Source organism: Podarcis vaucheri, assembly GCF_965113315.1.
Source record: "Podarcis vaucheri genome assembly, chromosome: 13".
Classification (NCBI taxonomy): Eukaryota; Metazoa; Chordata; class Lepidosauria; order Squamata; family Lacertidae; genus Podarcis; species Podarcis vaucheri.
Window position 1 is genome coordinate 2,410,763 of NC_138751.1, and position 16,357 is coordinate 2,427,119.

The 16,357-nt window shown below is 49.6% G+C and overlaps 2 protein-coding genes and 1 long non-coding RNA gene across 3 annotated transcripts in view; all 3 read right to left on the reverse strand.

Moving 5' to 3' along the window:
* Positions 1–3,766: 3,766 nt before the first annotated feature.
* Positions 3,767–5,527, reverse strand: TMEM203 (transmembrane protein 203). Its single transcript, XM_082197958.1, has one exon. It carries the CDS (start codon positions 5,348–5,350, stop codon positions 4,934–4,936), a length of 417 nt encoding a protein of 138 aa, XP_082054084.1. The 5' UTR covers positions 5,351–5,527; the 3' UTR covers positions 3,767–4,933.
* A 7,788-nt stretch (positions 5,528–13,315) lies between these two features.
* On the reverse strand, positions 13,316–15,471 carry LOC309518132. Its single transcript, XR_014213339.1, has 2 exons — positions 15,415–15,471; positions 13,316–13,881 (listed from the first exon to the last, which is right to left on the reverse strand). It is a non-coding gene; the product is annotated as an uncharacterized lncRNA (long non-coding RNA).
* An 849-nt stretch (positions 15,472–16,320) lies between these two features.
* Positions 16,321–16,357, reverse strand: part of ZAN (zonadhesin) — a gene marked incomplete at both ends in the record, with an annotated part of 28,037 nt that continues 28,000 nt past the window's right edge. Inside the window, one exon of the mRNA XM_082196772.1 lies at positions 16,321–16,346. Coding sequence (XP_082052898.1) covers positions 16,321–16,346 — 26 coding nt within the window. The remainder of the gene's footprint in view (positions 16,347–16,357) is intronic.

Below are 16,357 nucleotides of genomic sequence, written 5' to 3' on the forward strand. Positions count from 1 at the left end.
CAGTGAGTGTCCAGGGCTTTTATAAGGGACTTAAGGTCAGCTTTCCGAACAGCAAGGTTGTTACTGGCCAAAAGGAATTTAAGGTCTTAAAAAAAAATTTTCTGTGGTGCAGAGAGAGACTTTCCCATGATTGCAAGAGTTGCAAAAAGAGCAGGGAGCACTTACCGGAGGGATCCTTAGGAGGATGAGGGAGGCGTCTTTTGCCCTGTCCGGGCGGAGATAAGTGCTTATAAGTCCGTAACGTAGTCCAGAATCATATTTACACGGGAGCTCTCACCAGGGATCCACTACATGGATGAACGACGCGTCTGCAGCCCTTGCCAGGCGAGGTGAGGCTGAACGTTGTAAAACAGCATGAAGTCCGAAAGAAATCACACGGGAGCACTCACCAGGGATCCACTACGTGGATGAACGACGTGTTGGTGAGAGCTGAATAATGAAAAACAACGTGAAGTCCGAAGGCAGTCACACGGGGCACCAATTGTCGAGTTGCAGCTCGGCATCCAAAGAAAAATCAGTCTCACACCATGATAGGTTCCGAAATATGGCTGCTGGAAGGGCTAATGCAGCACAGCTTTTATTGTGTGAAATCAGAAAGATACAAAATACAAGCAAGCAATTTGTTCTCAGCCAGCAGATAAGGACCTTCGCACTAGACCGTGCGAGCATCAGGCCATGCTACGTTAGCCAATCATATAGGACAGCACGAGCTGTTCACGCGCTGTTCATGCTCCAAGGATGCTTCTAGCTATGAAATCACCCTGCAACAATAAGAACTTTGCTCATGCTCTCATGTACAAGCAATCATTTTCCCACACCACTGTACCTGCTAATTCCTGGCATCCATTTGAAATGGCAAATACCTTGATTCCAGAATCCATAGTCAAGTATTCATACATAGATATCTGCTTTCTTCACACATATATCTGCTCTGTGACAGGTAAGTTCAGAAAGCTCTCCAAACATGTTAAACTAGTTTTGCAGAGGGGAGGCCCTGGAAGAATTCCTGCTCTGTGACTGGAGGTCAGCGGGAGGCTAAACATAGTTTTAGACTTGCTCTCCATACTATTTCAGACTTATGCACTTATGTATCTGTGTTTTCCCAGTAGTGATGTATGGAAGTGAGAGCTGGACCATAAAGAAGGCTGATCGACGAAGAATTGATGCTTTTGAGTTATGGTGCTGGAGGAGACTCTTGAAAGTCCCCTGGACTGCAAGATCAAACCTCTCCATTCTGAAGGAAATCAGCCCGGAGTGCTCACTGGCAGGACAGATCCTGAAGCTGAGGCTCCAAGACTTTGGCCACCTCATGAGAAGAGAAGACTCCCTGGAAAAGACCCTGATGTTGGGAAAGATGGAGGGCACAAGGAGAAGGGGACAGCGGAGGACGAGATGGTGGGACAGTGTTCTCAAAGCGACCAGCATGAGTTTGACCAAACTGCGGGAGGCAGAGGAAGACAGGAGGGCCTGGCGTGCTCTGGTCCAGGGGGTCACGAAGAGGCAGACACGACTAAAGGACTAAACAACAACAACAAATCTGTGCTTACTTTGTGCTGTGCAAGGACTGTCAGCAGTCAATCGGCTTTGGCTCTGCGCAACGGCCTCTGTGGGTTTCCTTTCCTTTGAATCGTGACTGGTGGTTAATGTTGAAACAGGAAGGAGGCGCTGGGGCTGCCAGCTGCGTAGGCGGCAGTGAAGGCAGATGTTTGGGGTGGTGCAACAGTGGCTGAACCTCAGCAGCCACAGTCCAGGGTCACCCCAAAGGGCAGGGGAAGGGGGCAGCAGCAACAGGCCCCTTGTCACTGGCACCCCAGGGCCTGCTGTAGTTGATGTTGGTAATAGGATCGTAGCATCACAGACTTGTAAAGTTGGAAGCGCCTCCCAAGGTTCCAGCTCACAGCCAAAGAATCTCCTACAGATGTCCTCCCAACCTCAGTTTAAAAGCCACCTGTTTTTTAAAAAATACAGGCAACCCGATTTGCATATGGGCTGCATTACAGGTCATTGTGTGCGATAGCAGAGCATGCGTAAGCCTGCCCTTTCATTTTCCGGTCACTTCCATTTCGCCGTGATGAACATGTGCACAATCACACGTTATTTGGACGCGCATAAATTGCTCGTTGCCTGTGTTGTAATTTTATGTTGTGAACCAACCTCAGAGCTACAGGTGAAGGGTCATATACAAATTTAATGAATACCGTATTTTTCGCTCTATAACACGCACCCGACCATAACACGCACATAGTTTTTAGAGGAGGAAAATCCGTAGGCATGTCACCCGTAGGCATTTCCTCCATAAGACACACAGACATTTCCCCTTACTTTCTAGGAGGAAAAAAGTGTTATGGTGCAAAAAAATACGGTAATACACAGAGCCTAGGACTTGCCGATCAGAAGGTTGGCGGTTCGAATCCCCATTATGGGGTGAGCTCCCGTTGCTCAGTCCCTGCTCCTGCCAACCTAGCAGTTCGAAAGCACGTCAAAGTGCAAGTAGATAAATAGGTACCGCTCCAGCGGGAAGGTAAATGGCATTTCCATGCGCTGCTCTGGTTCACCAGAAGCAGCTTAATCATGCTGGCCACATGACTCTTAAGCTGTACACCGGCTCCCTCGGCCAGTAAAGCGAGATGGGTGCCGCAACCCCAGAGTTGGCCACGACTGGACCTAATGGTCAGGGGTCCCTTTACCTTTAAATCGCTCGTTGCCTGTGTTGTAATTTTATGTTGTGAACCACCTTGAGATCTGCAGATGAAGGGCTGTATACAAATTTAATAAATAATGATAGCAACATCTAGCTCAGAACTGGAAGGGCTGTAGCTGAGGGGCAGAGTGTCTGCTTAGCACGCAGAAGTTCTCAGGGTTCAGTCCCCGACAGGCCCTCCAGGAAGTGCTGCGGAAGATTCCTTGTACAGAATCCTGGACAGCTGCTGCTCATCATTGCAGACGATACTGAGCTAAACTGATCCAACAGTCCAACTCAGTTTAAAGCAGCTCCCAGTGTTCCTTTTTAATGCAGCCCTTTATCTGTATAAATCTGTACCTGTATACCTGAAGGAGCGTCTCCACCCCCATCGTTCAGCCCGGACACTGAGATCCAGCGCGAGGGCCTTCTGCCGGTTCCCTCCCTGCAAGAAACCAAGTTACAGGGAACCAGGCAGAGGGCCTTCTTGGTGGTGGCGCCTGCCCTGTGCAATGCCCTCCCAGCAGATGCCAAAGAGATAAACAACTACCCGACATTCAGAAGACATCTGAAGGCAGCCCTGTTCAGGGAAGTTTTTAATTTTTAACGCTGTACTGTTTTTAACACTTGATTGGGAGCTGCCCAGAGTGGCTGGGGAGACTCAGCCAGATGGGCTGGGGTATAAATAAATTATTATTATTATTATCTGTAATCATGAGTTCTAGAAACTTGGCTTTATTTGAAGCACAGAACCACAACTCAGGGACAGGGCACCTGCTTTGCTCATAGAAGGTGCAGAGGTTCGGTCGGCATTTCCCAGCTGGGGCTGGAAAAGATGACTGGTCTGAAATCCTGGGGGGAGTTGCTGCTGTTGCCAGCCTGTGAAGGCAACACTGACCAAAATGGACCACAATAGCCTGACTCGGTATAAGAGAGCCTCCTGTGCCCGTTTTTCTCTTAACCTGACTGGCAGGAGGGGCTCTCTGGGGATTCAGGTGGGGGACGTGACCAGCCTTCCCTAGAGATGCTATCAGGGAAGAAAGTGAGCCAGGGGGCTTAGGCATGTAACACAACTTCAGGCCCTCATTTTTGTATTTTTTTCAAACTTTTATTGCTTTTCTAAACAAACTGGTGCCATTCTTCCACTCTCAAGTAAACCTTTCTGGTATCAGGGCAGACTTGAAAGGGCCGGAAGGCTTCATTTTATTCCTGGTGGTACAATGATTAAGTGCCCTAAAAAATAAATAAACTGCAAAACTGCACATGTTCAGAGAACGCTGGCAAGCTTGTTTTTGCTCTATGATACCAGGAATGTAGGAGCTGGCGGGACGCACGCAATGGCCATTCCAGGACGGGGAAAGATATCCACAGAATCATCACAGAGTTGGAAGGACCCCCAAAGTCCTCTAGTTCAACGCCCTGCAATTCAGAGATCGCTGCTAATATTTCTCCCAGGTTGTGAGTTTTTATTCTTAAATAACTACCCCAGGGGTGCAACCTTTTTTGGGGGGAAGGGAGGGTCCGATAGGCTCACGGGGCGGCAGAGGGTCCGAGGGCAGCACGGCAGGGTCCAAGCGAGGACGCAAAAGCAGTCACCCCGGTACATGCAGGGCGGGCGCAGTTCCTTGCCGTAATGGCGCAGTGGGAAGGAGCAGCAGGGTGCTTTGGATAGGTGGCCGTGGAAGAGGAGCTGAGCCCTGCCGCTGCCTCCTCTGTCTAGGCGGGTCGTGAGAGCTCAGCCGGCCAGAGTTGTGTTTGTGTGGCTCTCCTCCTCCTCCTCCTCTCTGTGGCACAGTCTAGAGCGCTCTGCTGGTGTGGCAGGTGTGGACGGCGTTCTTGCTTGGTCTCGTCTCTCTCTCCTCTGCCTCCTCTCCCAGGTGTATGGTGGGGGTGGTCGTTGCTTCGCTCTCCTCTGCCTCTTCTCCCTGGGCCAGATCCAAGCGCTCAGTTGCTGCTGCTGCTGCCGCTGGTGCTTGCTTTGCTCTCTTCCGCCTCCTCTCTCTGGGCTGGCCGAGTGCCCAGCCGCTGCTGCAGGTGGATGTGGGGGTGTGTGTGTCTTGTGTGCTTGCCTTTCTCTCGGTTTCTTTCCTTTGCCTTGCTTTGCTTCTTTCCTTTGCCTTCCTCTGCCTTTGTTTTGCTTTGCCTTTCTTTCCTTTTCACTCCCTTTGCCTTCCTCCTCTCCTTTCCCCGGCCTTATATTTCGCTTTCCCTGTCCTCCTCCTGGCTGCGCTTCTCCCTCCCCTCCCCGGGCCCCTAGTTGACCCTGCAGGCCCGGATCATCAGCAGCTGCAGCAGGATGAAGACGGGCGAGAGCAGCAGCCCGAACCACAGCTCCCGGCTCTGGCCCGCCAGCTTCTGGCCCAGCAGCACCTCGAAGACGAACTTGAGGCTCAGCAGCGTCAGCACCCACAGCAGCCGCAGCACCGCCAGCCGCTTCTCGCCGTCCTGGAAGAGCCGCACCGACACGATGGTGCTGAAGTAGGCGCTCAGCCCGTCGGCCGCGAAGAAGGCCGCCAGCACCGCCCACCAGCTCAGCGCCGCCCCGGACTCCCCGCCGTCCGCCTTCAGCACCAGCAGCGCCGACGCCGCCAGCAGCGCCAGCGCCTGCAGGAGCAGCTCCAGGGGCGCGAAGCCCAGCCACTGAACCAGCTCCCGCAGCGAGAACAGCATCGCCGCCGCCGCCGCCTCAGGGGGACAAGACGACGACGACGCCTCTCTGCGCCTGCGCGGAGGGACGCTTCCGCTCGCCGAAGGCGGCTTCCGGAGCGCCGAGGGCGAAATAAGGCGGGGACGGAATCGCCTCAGGCGCCTCAGGAGGAGAACCGAGGGTCTGCGCTTGCGCGGAGGGGCGCTTCCGGTCTCCTAAGGCGGCGCGCCGAGGGTGAAATAAGGCGGGGACCGGATCGCCTCAGCCGCCTCAGGGGGGGTAAACGCCTCTCTGCGCATGCGCGGAGGGACGCTTCCGGTCACCGAAGGCGGCTTCCGGTGCGCCGAGGGCGAAATAAGGCGGGGACGGAATCGCCTCAGGCGCCTCAGGAAGAGAACCGAGGGTCTGCGCTTGCGCGGAGGGGCGCTTCCGGTCTCCTAAGGCGGCGCGCCGAGGGTGAAATAAGGCGGGGACCGGATCGCCTCAGCCGCCTCAGGGGGGGTAAACGCCTCTCTGCGCATGCGCGGAGGGACGCTTCCGGTCACCGAAGGCGGCTTCCGGTGCGCCGAGGGGGAAATAAGGCGGGGACGGAATCGCCTCAGGCGCCTCAGGAGGAGAACTGAGGCTCTGCGCTTGCGCGGAGGCACGCTTCCAGTCGCCGAAGGCCGTTTCCGGCGCGCAGCGGTGTAATAAGGCTGGAACGGAATCACCTCAGCCGTCTCAGCTGCGCCTGCGCGGAGGACCCGTTTCCTTTCCCGGAAGCCGGTTTCCGGCGCGCCGCTGTGGGGGGGGGAAAGGCGGAAAAAAGTCTCTTCAGGGGGAGAAACGCGGCTCTGCGCCGGCGCGGCGGACCCGTTTCCGGTCTCGGAAGCGGCTTCCGGCGCGCTTCTGTGAGAAGGCGGAACAGCGTCTCTTCAGGGGGAGAAAAGTGTCTCTGCGCGGCGACCCGTTTGCTGGAATCATAGGGTTGGAAGGGACATCCCAGAGGTCATCCAGTCCAACCCCTTCTCCCCCGGAGTGCAGGAACCGCTGCTCATGGTGTTAATTGCGCGCTGATTTAGGAATGAGGCATCAGCCACGGCCTTGTTGGCTGCGCGGTGCTGCGGTTGGGGGAGGAGCCCTGGGACCAAGGCTAAGCCCGGGACAGCTGAATAGGGGATAGAAATGGCCGGGCTGGATGCGCGTGTGGCGGGCGAGGGCGCAGGATCCGCGCGCTTGGAGCAGGGGGTGGGGTGCACCAGGAAGCTGTCGCAGGAAACCCCCCCCCAATCATTCAGTTTGTACAAACTTCACACACACTCTCACTCACACACTACATACGCTACGCTTCTGTTATAAATTCATAGAAAAGCAACCATACATCAGATTTCCGCTTTTATTTTACTCCATGAAGGAAGGACTACAAAATGGGGAAGGTTTGATACAGGCCAGCCATAATCCCTTGAACATCCCAGCACATCCACAGGAGCCCTGCCCAGTTGCTATGCCAACCCTGATGGTCCCAGACAGAAGACCATCAAGGTCACAAAGAACTTGCATATGGGAGTGGATTCAGCATGGACTGGAACAAAAGACAATAATCAGATCTTCCCTCAGGGGGCAGGAAACTGCCAACTCCCCTTTGTCTCCTGGAAGTGACTCATGGGCAGGGGGAAAGGAGGAACCAGCCAGGTGACAGGACACTCAGGTTACCACCACAACTCCTCCCTCAACCCCTCCTTTCTGTGATGTAGGTGTGATGTTTCTGGGGGTGGGCTTGACCTAGAGGGTGGCAATTTCAAAAGTTTTTATAAGGCCTTGCACACCATCTTTCTGGGTCTTTCCTCTCTCCTGCAAGTGAGGGGAACACCCTGTTGCAACAGTTCAATCAAGGCCAAGCCTACAGGCTGCTGATTTGCTCCAAGTTATCCTGGTTGGTGTCTTTGTTTTTGTCCAAGGGAGCCCTCGGATTTTTCCGTTAACATGTCTCATCCTGCTTCATGCCAACCTATGCATTCTCCCCCCCCCCGAGGAACTTTTATACCCCCAAAAGGGAAAAGAGGGCTGTCCAGTAAGGAGAAGCCCTCTGCCTAAGGGCTCCTTGCCAGTTTCTGGAGTTAAATCCACGCTACGCAGCCGCAGACGGAGCAGCTAATTGCAGGAAGGAAATGGTAGAATCACAGAGCTGAAGTTGGAAGGAATCCCCAAGGGCCACACACTCCAACCCCCTGCGATGCTACTGGGTTGCCATTTTTAATTTTATTACTGTACATATTTTGTGGTTTTATATCTTGATTTTATTGTGAACCGCCCTGAGACCCCTAGCATATAAATTCAATAAATAAAATAAATGCAGGAATCACAGCTAAAGAATCCCAGGCAGTAAGCCATCCAGCCTCTCTTTAAAATCTCGTGTTTGTTGTGATATTTTAATGTTGGTTTTAAAACTGCCTTTTAAGTGTTAAAAATGAAGGAGGGAACCTGCCATCGTCTGAGGTGGTCCGTTCAACGTCGAAGGGCTCTCGCCCTCAGACATTTGTTCCTAATTTTTGGTCAGAATCCCTCTTTTAATATGAATCTGTTGGTTCTAGTCCTTCCCTTGGGACAAGATTGCTCTACCTTCAACGTGACAGCCCTGTTAGTTTCTGCTCTCCTCACTGTGCAGCGAAGTGCTTGTCACAAGACAATGTTTACATTCCACAGTCAGAGCACTGTTGGGTTTTCCCATGGGAATGGGAAGCTGGATGTGACGTACACTGGTTTCCTGTTTTTCACTGTTTTCTCTCGGTGTTCTTCATTCCGAGGAGAAGGATGGTTGCTTCTCTGCTCCAGCAGAGGCAAGATGCATGTTTGTAATTTCTCAACTTTAAACTGAAAATAAAGCAGCATTAAGCATGTGGCACGTACTGTTCGTCATTCCGTTGTGCACAGGACTCTGCAATATTAACATTAAGGTTATCGGGCCCAGAAAGACGTAAATCAAACTGAAGAATGCCGGCAGAGGTACAGAGGAACGGTTCGCGTTATCTGCTCTGCGCGTCAAGTTTGATTGATGAAGGTATGTGCTCATGCTCCGGGGCAGCCTGCCAGTTTCTAGTTTATGGCTTTATGGCTGGACTTTGAACTTTTAAAAGCCGTTTTGCCGCGATACAGTTTAAGGCACAAGCTCACAGGCTTGGATGGCTGGGGAAAACGAAAGTACTTTTTAAAAGTGCTTTTGGAAGAAGCTGCAGTACTGTGACGCAGCTTGATTAAAGCAGCAATGATGGCTGATGCAAAGCTGGTTGATGCTTTTGGGATTCCTAAGCTCAATAAGAAAAATTACACGGAGTGGGTACTTTATGCAGAGGCAATTCTGCGGAGGGAAGGTCTGTTTAATGTTATTACAGACAACCCCCCAGCTCCAATAACAGCTCAATGGACTGCTAAGGATTCCAAAGCAAGGGGAACGCTTACGTTGATAGTATCCCCAGAAGAGCTCTGTCTGTTGCGTGGAAAGACCACAGCCAAAGAAATTTGGGACTCTTTAAGAGAAGCTCACTTGAGGACAGAAGCTGGTTCCTCAATGTACTATTATGCCAAGCTGCATGGTATGGCTCTTGCTGAAGGTGGAGATGTGCGTACACACCTGATGGAGATGCAAAATCTGAGACACGAGTTACAACAGAGAGGACTCAACTTTCCAGAGGCTGTGTATTCCTTCATGATACTACATTCTTTGGGACCAAGTTGGGAGTCCGTTGCCACTCAGATTGCTGTACAGCCAACTGCTCAGCTCACAGTAGCCTATGTTACTGCCGTGATCCAGAATGAAGCAGATCGCCGGGGTGCTAGCTGCATGGGTAAGGGGGAGTCTTCACAGACGTCATCCCAGAGTGCAGTGGAACCACCAGAGGGCGCCAAAGCTTTGAAGGCAGTGAAATGCTACTCGTGTGGACATCTAGGCCATATGAAGAGGGAATGCAGATATCCCAGGGCCAAGACAGAGCAGCGTAGCGGAAGCTCATCGCGTGGAAAAGGCCAAAGCAAAGGCAAAGGTCCGGTGTCCAGGACAACGCAGCACAAGGCAATGGTCTCACGCTTCACTCCAAAGGTTGCAAAGGTCCAGAAGACGTCTAGATCTTTCTTCGTTGTTGATTCAGCAGCTACCCACCACATGTGCAACGATAAGAGACTGTTCGTGTCTTTTACACCGCAAGAAGGTGCGATTCACCAGGCGGATGACCACACGATCCCCAGTCAAGGCTACGGAACTGTTGTTCTTCACAGTTTGGACTTATCGATACAGGATGTACTTTATGTTCCAGATGCCACACACAATCTTCTAAGTGTGATGCAGCTGAATGAACGGAACATTGACGTTTCCTTCAAGAACAAGAAATGCACCATCACAAAGAAAGACGATTACGTATTGCATGCTGAATGTGTTGATCGTTTATTTGTTTTGTATTATGATGATGTTGTGCAGAATGATACTTGTTGCATTGCAGGTTCTAACAAAAGTTTGCATGCAGGATGTATTCATGATTTTCACAGGAAATTTGGTCATTTGCATTTTGAGGCAGTATCTAAGATGCCTACCTTGGTTGAAGGTATGACTATTAAACCCTGCAGGTACCACATGAAGTGCAAGGCATGCGCAGCAAACAAGGTGAAAATGGCTGCGAAAGGTAAGGTGTCTAGTAGGCAAGCTACAGAACCATACCAGGTTGTTCATGCTGATTTAGTTGGTCCACTATCGCCCTCTTTGGGTGGCAATAGGTTCTTCATGGTTCTCATTGATGCATTTTCCAGGTATATTTACGTGTACAATCTCAAGCAGAAATCAGAGGCTTTTCCTAGGTTCAAGGAATTCTGTGCTTGGTTGGAAAATGTGCATGGTAAGAAGATAAAAATTCTTTTCACAGATCGCGGGGGAGAATTCACTTCTCAGCAGTTTGAAGCTTTTCTGACTGAGAAAGGAATTCAACACGATTTGTCCAGTCCTCGCTCGCCATGGCAGAATGGACTTTGCGAAAGGGCAAATCAAACATTGCTTCAAGGGTTAAAAACCTTGCTGCATGATGCCAATCTTCCAGAGAGTTATTGGGCCGAAGCTCTCTCGTGTTTTATTTACAGTTACAATCGCAGGTTATCTTCAGCGATTGGTTGTACCCCCTATGAGAAGATGTTTGGCAAGAAACCGTACATCAAACACATGAAAATTTTTGGTTCTGATATGTGGATTCATTCACCACAAAGCTCCAAATTAGGCAAACGTGGATTGCATGGTATCTTTCTAGGTTATCAGAAAGGTTCTTACAGAATAATGATGACTGACTCTAAGACAATTAAGCTCACAAGAAGTGTTGAGTACAATGCCAAGTGGGGGGAGAATGTGGGAATTTTCCAATGTTATCCTGATGACAGTGATGAGACTGAGGATAAGCAACAACAACCCACATCCACTGATGAAGGTTCTGAGTCTGAAACTGAATCGGGTGATTCAGAGGATTTCAAGAGTGCGAAAGCCTCTATGCGACCCTCTGAAAGCTCTGATCAGGAATTAGAAGAACCATTGTTCACAATAGGTCACTTTTCTCCTAAGAAGGAAGAGGAAAGTGTTGAAGACCAAAGGCTGATTCGTAGGTCACAAAGAGCCACAAAAGGCAGACCTCCAAAGAGATTTGCTGATGAATTTGCTAAGACAGCAGTAGCAGCTGTTAAAAGCTCCAAGAAGGTATTTGAACCTTCAAGTTTCCAAGAAATCCAGGATTTGGATTCTAAGGAAGCTGAGCCATGGTTAAACGCTATGAAGGCTGAGTTTGATTCCTTAGAAAGGAACAAAACTTGGGAGCTAGTTCCAGTAGTTCCAGGAATGAAACTGCTTGGAAGCAAATGGGTCTTCAAAGCGAAAACTGATCAAAATGGCAAGATAGTAAGACACAAAGCCAGATTGGTAGCCAGAGGTTTTGCACAGGTACCAGGTGAAGACCATCACGAGACCTACTCACCCACTGTGAGATATGAGAGCATTAGGCTTATGCTCAAGCTAGCTGCAGAGGAGAATCTACACATTAGTCACCACGACGTGAATACAGCGTTTTTGTACGGATCTCTAGGTGAATCACTTTATATGCTTCCACCTGATGGCGTACAGGTAAAACAGGGATTTGTTTGTGCTCTGAAAAAGTCCCTTTATGGTCTCAAACAAAGTGCACGGTGCTGGCACACTAAACTCACTGAAGCATTGTTTTCTCTAGGTTTTCAACAAGGGAAAGCTGATCCATGTGTGTTTGTCAAAGAGGAGGGGCAAAAGAAGCTGTATTGTTTGTTTTATGTTGATGATATTTTATTCTTTTGGAAAGATGTCACAATGTACAATAACGCCCTAGCTCAACTGAAAGAGCACTTTGACATGAAAGATCTTGGTGAGGTAAACAACTACCTATCTCTGGAAATAGAGAAAGATCAAAGTGGTAACATTCTAGTACACCAGTCACGGAAAATTGCTGATGTGTTAAACAAACTGAACCTGATGGATGCTAACCCTGTAGACACACCGATGACAACAGGTTATCAGGTAGAAGACACTGAAGAAGCATTTTCTGACACTACACTGTACAGAAGTGTGCTAGGTAAGCTAAACTTCATTGCCAGATGTTCAAGACCTGACATTGCTGTTAGCTGTAATTTGCTAAGCAGACAAGTTAACAATCCTACTGTTAAGGATTGGAAAGCTCTGAAACGCATAGCACGCTATTTGAAAGGCACTATGCATTACAGACTGAGATTTAACAATCAGAAGTCTGGTGGTCTTGAGATTTTTGCAGATGCAAGTTTTGGAAGTGACACTACAGACAGGAAAAGTACGTCTGGAGTTTGCTACATGTACAATCAGGGTCTATTTGATTGGTCATGCAAGAAGCAAACAACGATTAGCTTAAGTACTTGTGAAGCAGAACTGAATGCACTGTCTTATTCACTTAAGGATTGTGAATGGTTGTTACAATTGTGCAAAGACATGAAAATTCCTGTCAAATGTCCAATCCAGGTTTACCAGGACAACAAGGCATGTTTGGCTTTGCTGAATTCGGAAGGTTGTAAGCAAAGCACGAAGCACTTGCAATTGAAGGTGCAACATGCTAGGGAACATATTCAGAAGGGACTCGTAACGGTGTCCTATATGCCAGGTAATGAAATTCCTGCTGATGTATTGTCCAAGATTGTATCAAGGGATCAACACTGTACCTATGTACAGAAGTTGGGTTTGTACTGATATTGTACGAACACGCTGCCCAGTGATGTTCACAGAAAGGGGGAGGATGTTAGTTTCTGCTCTCCTCACTGTGCAGCGAAGTGCTTGTCACAAGACAATGTTTACATTCCACAGTCAGAGCACTGTTGGGTTTTCCCACGGGAATGGGAAGCTGGATGTGACGTACACTGGTTTCCTGTTTTTCACTGTTTTCTCTCGGTGTTCTTCATTCCGAGGAGAAGGATGGTTGCTTCTCTGCTCCAGCAGAGGCAAGATGCATGTTTGTAATTTCTCAACTTTAAACTGAAAATAAAGCAGCATTAAGCATGTGGCACGTACTGTTCGTCATTCCGTTGTGCACAGGACTCTGCAATATCAACAAGCCCTTCAGATATTTGAAGATGACTCTCCTATCAGTCTCCTGTTTTCCAGGCTAAACATACCCAACTCCCTCTTGCTATTCCTCACAAGGCTCAGTTTCCAGACCCGTCATCATCTTGGTCACCCTCCTCTGCACACGAACCAACTTGTCAATATCCTTAAACAGAGGTCCTCAGAACTGGACACAGGACTCCAGGTCATAGCTGTCAACTTTTCCCTTTTCTGGCAAGGAATCCTATTTGGAATAAGGGAATTTCCCATAAAAAAAGGGAAACGTTGACAGCTATGATCCAGGTGGGGTCTGACCAGACTTCTGCTGATGCAGCCTAGAAAAGCATTAGCCTCTTTTGCCGCCGCATCACAGGAATGAAACGCTCACAGAGAGATACTATGCTGGAGAGGAAGGCTTTTATTTGCATTCATTTATTATTTTTTATTTGGTGTTCCGGACACAATTCAGCGCCATTTCCCTTGCCCAGATAGGGGTGGCGTGTGTGGGATGAGGTGTGCTTGGCCCCACAGCGAGGGTAGGGTGGGGAGCTATGAGCAGCTGGCTGGGAATGGCGGCTTCAGCAGAATTTGGGTTGCCAAGCCTATTCTCTGCATGGGATCACCAAGTCTAGAAGCATCACAGAGCCCCGAGGGCGGGAGAGGTGTGTCAGCAGATGCCAGGGTGGTGAATGGGTTGGCGTGTGTCTCCAATCTCCTCCACTTCTTCTGATTTTCTTTCACCTGACCGGACAGACTCCTGGAAGTGAAAGCAGGTGGGGTGCGGGGGCAGCCTTTATTTGCAGCGCCTCTGCCCCTTCAGCAGTCCGGCTTTAGAAAGGTCACATCTTGAAGGTTCCCACCCTGGGTGCGTGAGCGGGAAGGAATATTTTCAGCAATAGATCTGGGGCGGAAGTCAGAAGTGAGTGGTCTTGTCGGCAGTCATGTAAGGAAGAGGCATGCCTTGGCCTGAAAAAGAAATAATAATTGTAATGATACCAAGATCCAAGCCGACTTCCTTGGTGCGCAGGACAGAGCTGTTTCCATAAATGCTTTCGCTAATAATCCTATTCGTTCTTTTTGCAAACTGCTCTGCAGTTTTCCACAATCGAGGGAGGGGGAGTATGTGAATGAAATAAGCACTAAATAATAATCCTGGGCGATGTAAGAGCACCCTGGGCTTGAATAACAGAACCATAAGGTTGTAAAGTTGGAAGGGCCCTGAAGGAGTCATTGAGGGGGCAGCAATAATAATAATATCTTTATTGTCATTGCCCCCTCTCGGGGACAACGAAATTACTTGACTGCTCCATAAAAACACTAATTAAACAATACAGTATAATACAGCAAGGGAGATTAGATGACTTTCAAAGTCTGGGCTTCCCATTCAGGGCTGAGATCGCTCTGGAGAAGAAGCTGTTCTTAAGGCGGCTCGTTCTTGTCTTCATCGTCCTGTATCTCCGTCCCGACGGCAGGAGCTCGAAGAGACAGTGACCAGGATGCGATGGATCTTTTTACTATGTCCAGTGCCTTCCTATGGCACCTTGTGGCATAAATCTGCTCTAAGGTGGAGAGTGGGCAGCCAACAATGCTCTCTGCTGCCTTAACAACCCTGCACAACCCCATCCTGTCCTGGGCAGTACAGCTTCCGTACCACACACAGAAGCCATAAGTGAGCACGCTCTCAATGGCCACCAACTTAGATGGGCTGTCAAAGGCTCCTGGCCAGGGTGGTTATGCTCTGCCTCCACAGTTGGAGGCAGCGATGCTTCTGAAAACCAGTTGCTGGAAACAGCAGGAGGGGAGAATGTAGCTCTTTTGCTTGTGGGTTTCTCATAAGGGGCAGCTATTTGGTCACTGTGAGAACCGGATGCAGGACTCGATGGGCCACTGGGCTAATCCAGCTCTTCTTATGTTCTTGGGTGCAGCTGACTCCGGGGCGGAGCCTTGAGGCAGCTGTTCAAAGGGCTGCTTTTGACCTATAAAGCCTTAAACGGCTCAGGACTGCAATACCTCCAGGACCGCCTCTTTCTGTATGAACATGCCCTGAAATTATCTTCTGAGGCCCTTCTTTGTGTGTCTCCGCCTTTAGAGGTCCAGAGGGTGGCAACATGAGAACGGGGCCTTCTCTGCAGTGGCTCCCCATCTGTGGAATGCTCTCCCCAGGGAAGTTTGCCTGGTGCCTTCATTATACACCTTTAGGCGCCAGGCAAAAACTTTCCTTTTCAACCAGGCCTTTGGTTGATCTGATTTACATGCCATGCCCTTTTAAAATGTGTTTTTTTTTGGGGGGGGGGACTATTGGGTTGTTCTTTTATTTTCATTAGGCATTTTGTGCTTTTATATCTTGATTTTATTCTGTGAACCACCCGGAGACCACCAGATAGAGGACAGATTATAAACTCAATTAATAATAATAATAATAATAATCATCATCATCATCATCATCATCATCATCATCATCATAATATACACCAGGGATTCCTCCTGCTCTCAACTCACCTGGATCTGACAAGGCAAGCATGCTGTGTTTCCGCCTACACAGGAGGAAAAGAGAAGCAGATAAGAACAGGACATTTGAGGAGATTTGTGGTGTGAGGTGGGCAATCAGAGAGTTGGAAGAGACCCAAAGGATCATCGAGTCCAACCCACCCATAAAAGTACCAATTCTGCCAATCGGAGTGATCTCGTGGCGATCTAGTAGGTAGAATCATAGAATCATAGAGTTGGAAGAGACCACAAGGGCCATCGAGTCTAACCCCCTGCCAAGCAGGAAACACCATCAGAGCACTCCTGACATATGGTTGTCAAGCCTCTGCTTAAAGACCTCCAAGGGAGGGGACTCCACCACACTCCTTGGCAGCAAATTCCACTGTCAAACAGCTCTCACTGTCAGGAAGTTCTTCCTAATGTTTAGGTAAATGTCTTCCGAGTTGTTAAGGGCGTTGCATACTAATATCAACGCCTTGCTCCTCTGAAACCCCCTCTCTCCTGTTGCCCTGAGCCCCCCAGTGCCTGCAGGAGGCAACCGGACCCCCTCACACCCACCGTGCCTGCTCTGCCCTGCCCAATCCCATACCTGCTCCGCTGTCGATAGATGCAGACACCTGTCACCACCATCAGGATCAACGCGAGAGGAACGAGGACTCCGATGAGGATGACTGTCAAATTGTTGTCATCTGGATGGGTGTAGGGGGGTGGAAACGGGAGGAAGAAAGAGGGGAGGATTAATTACTGTATTTTTCGCTCTATAAGATGCACCGGATCATAAGACGCACCTAGTTTTTGGAGGAGGAAAACAAGAAAAAAAATATTCTGAATCCCAGAAGCCAGAACAGCAAGAGGGATCTGGCTTCTGGGAATAGCCTCTTGCTGTTCTGGCTTCTGGGATAGCTGTGCGAATCCTCTTCAGGACAGCGGGACGAAGGCTCCCCCTGCCCGGAAG

What these genes read in the sequence shown, in the direction of transcription:
- TMEM203 (XM_082197958.1), bottom strand. Translation starts at nt 5,350, where the DNA reads ATGCTGTTCTCGCTGCGGGAGCTGGTTCAGTGGCTGGGCTTCGCGCCC.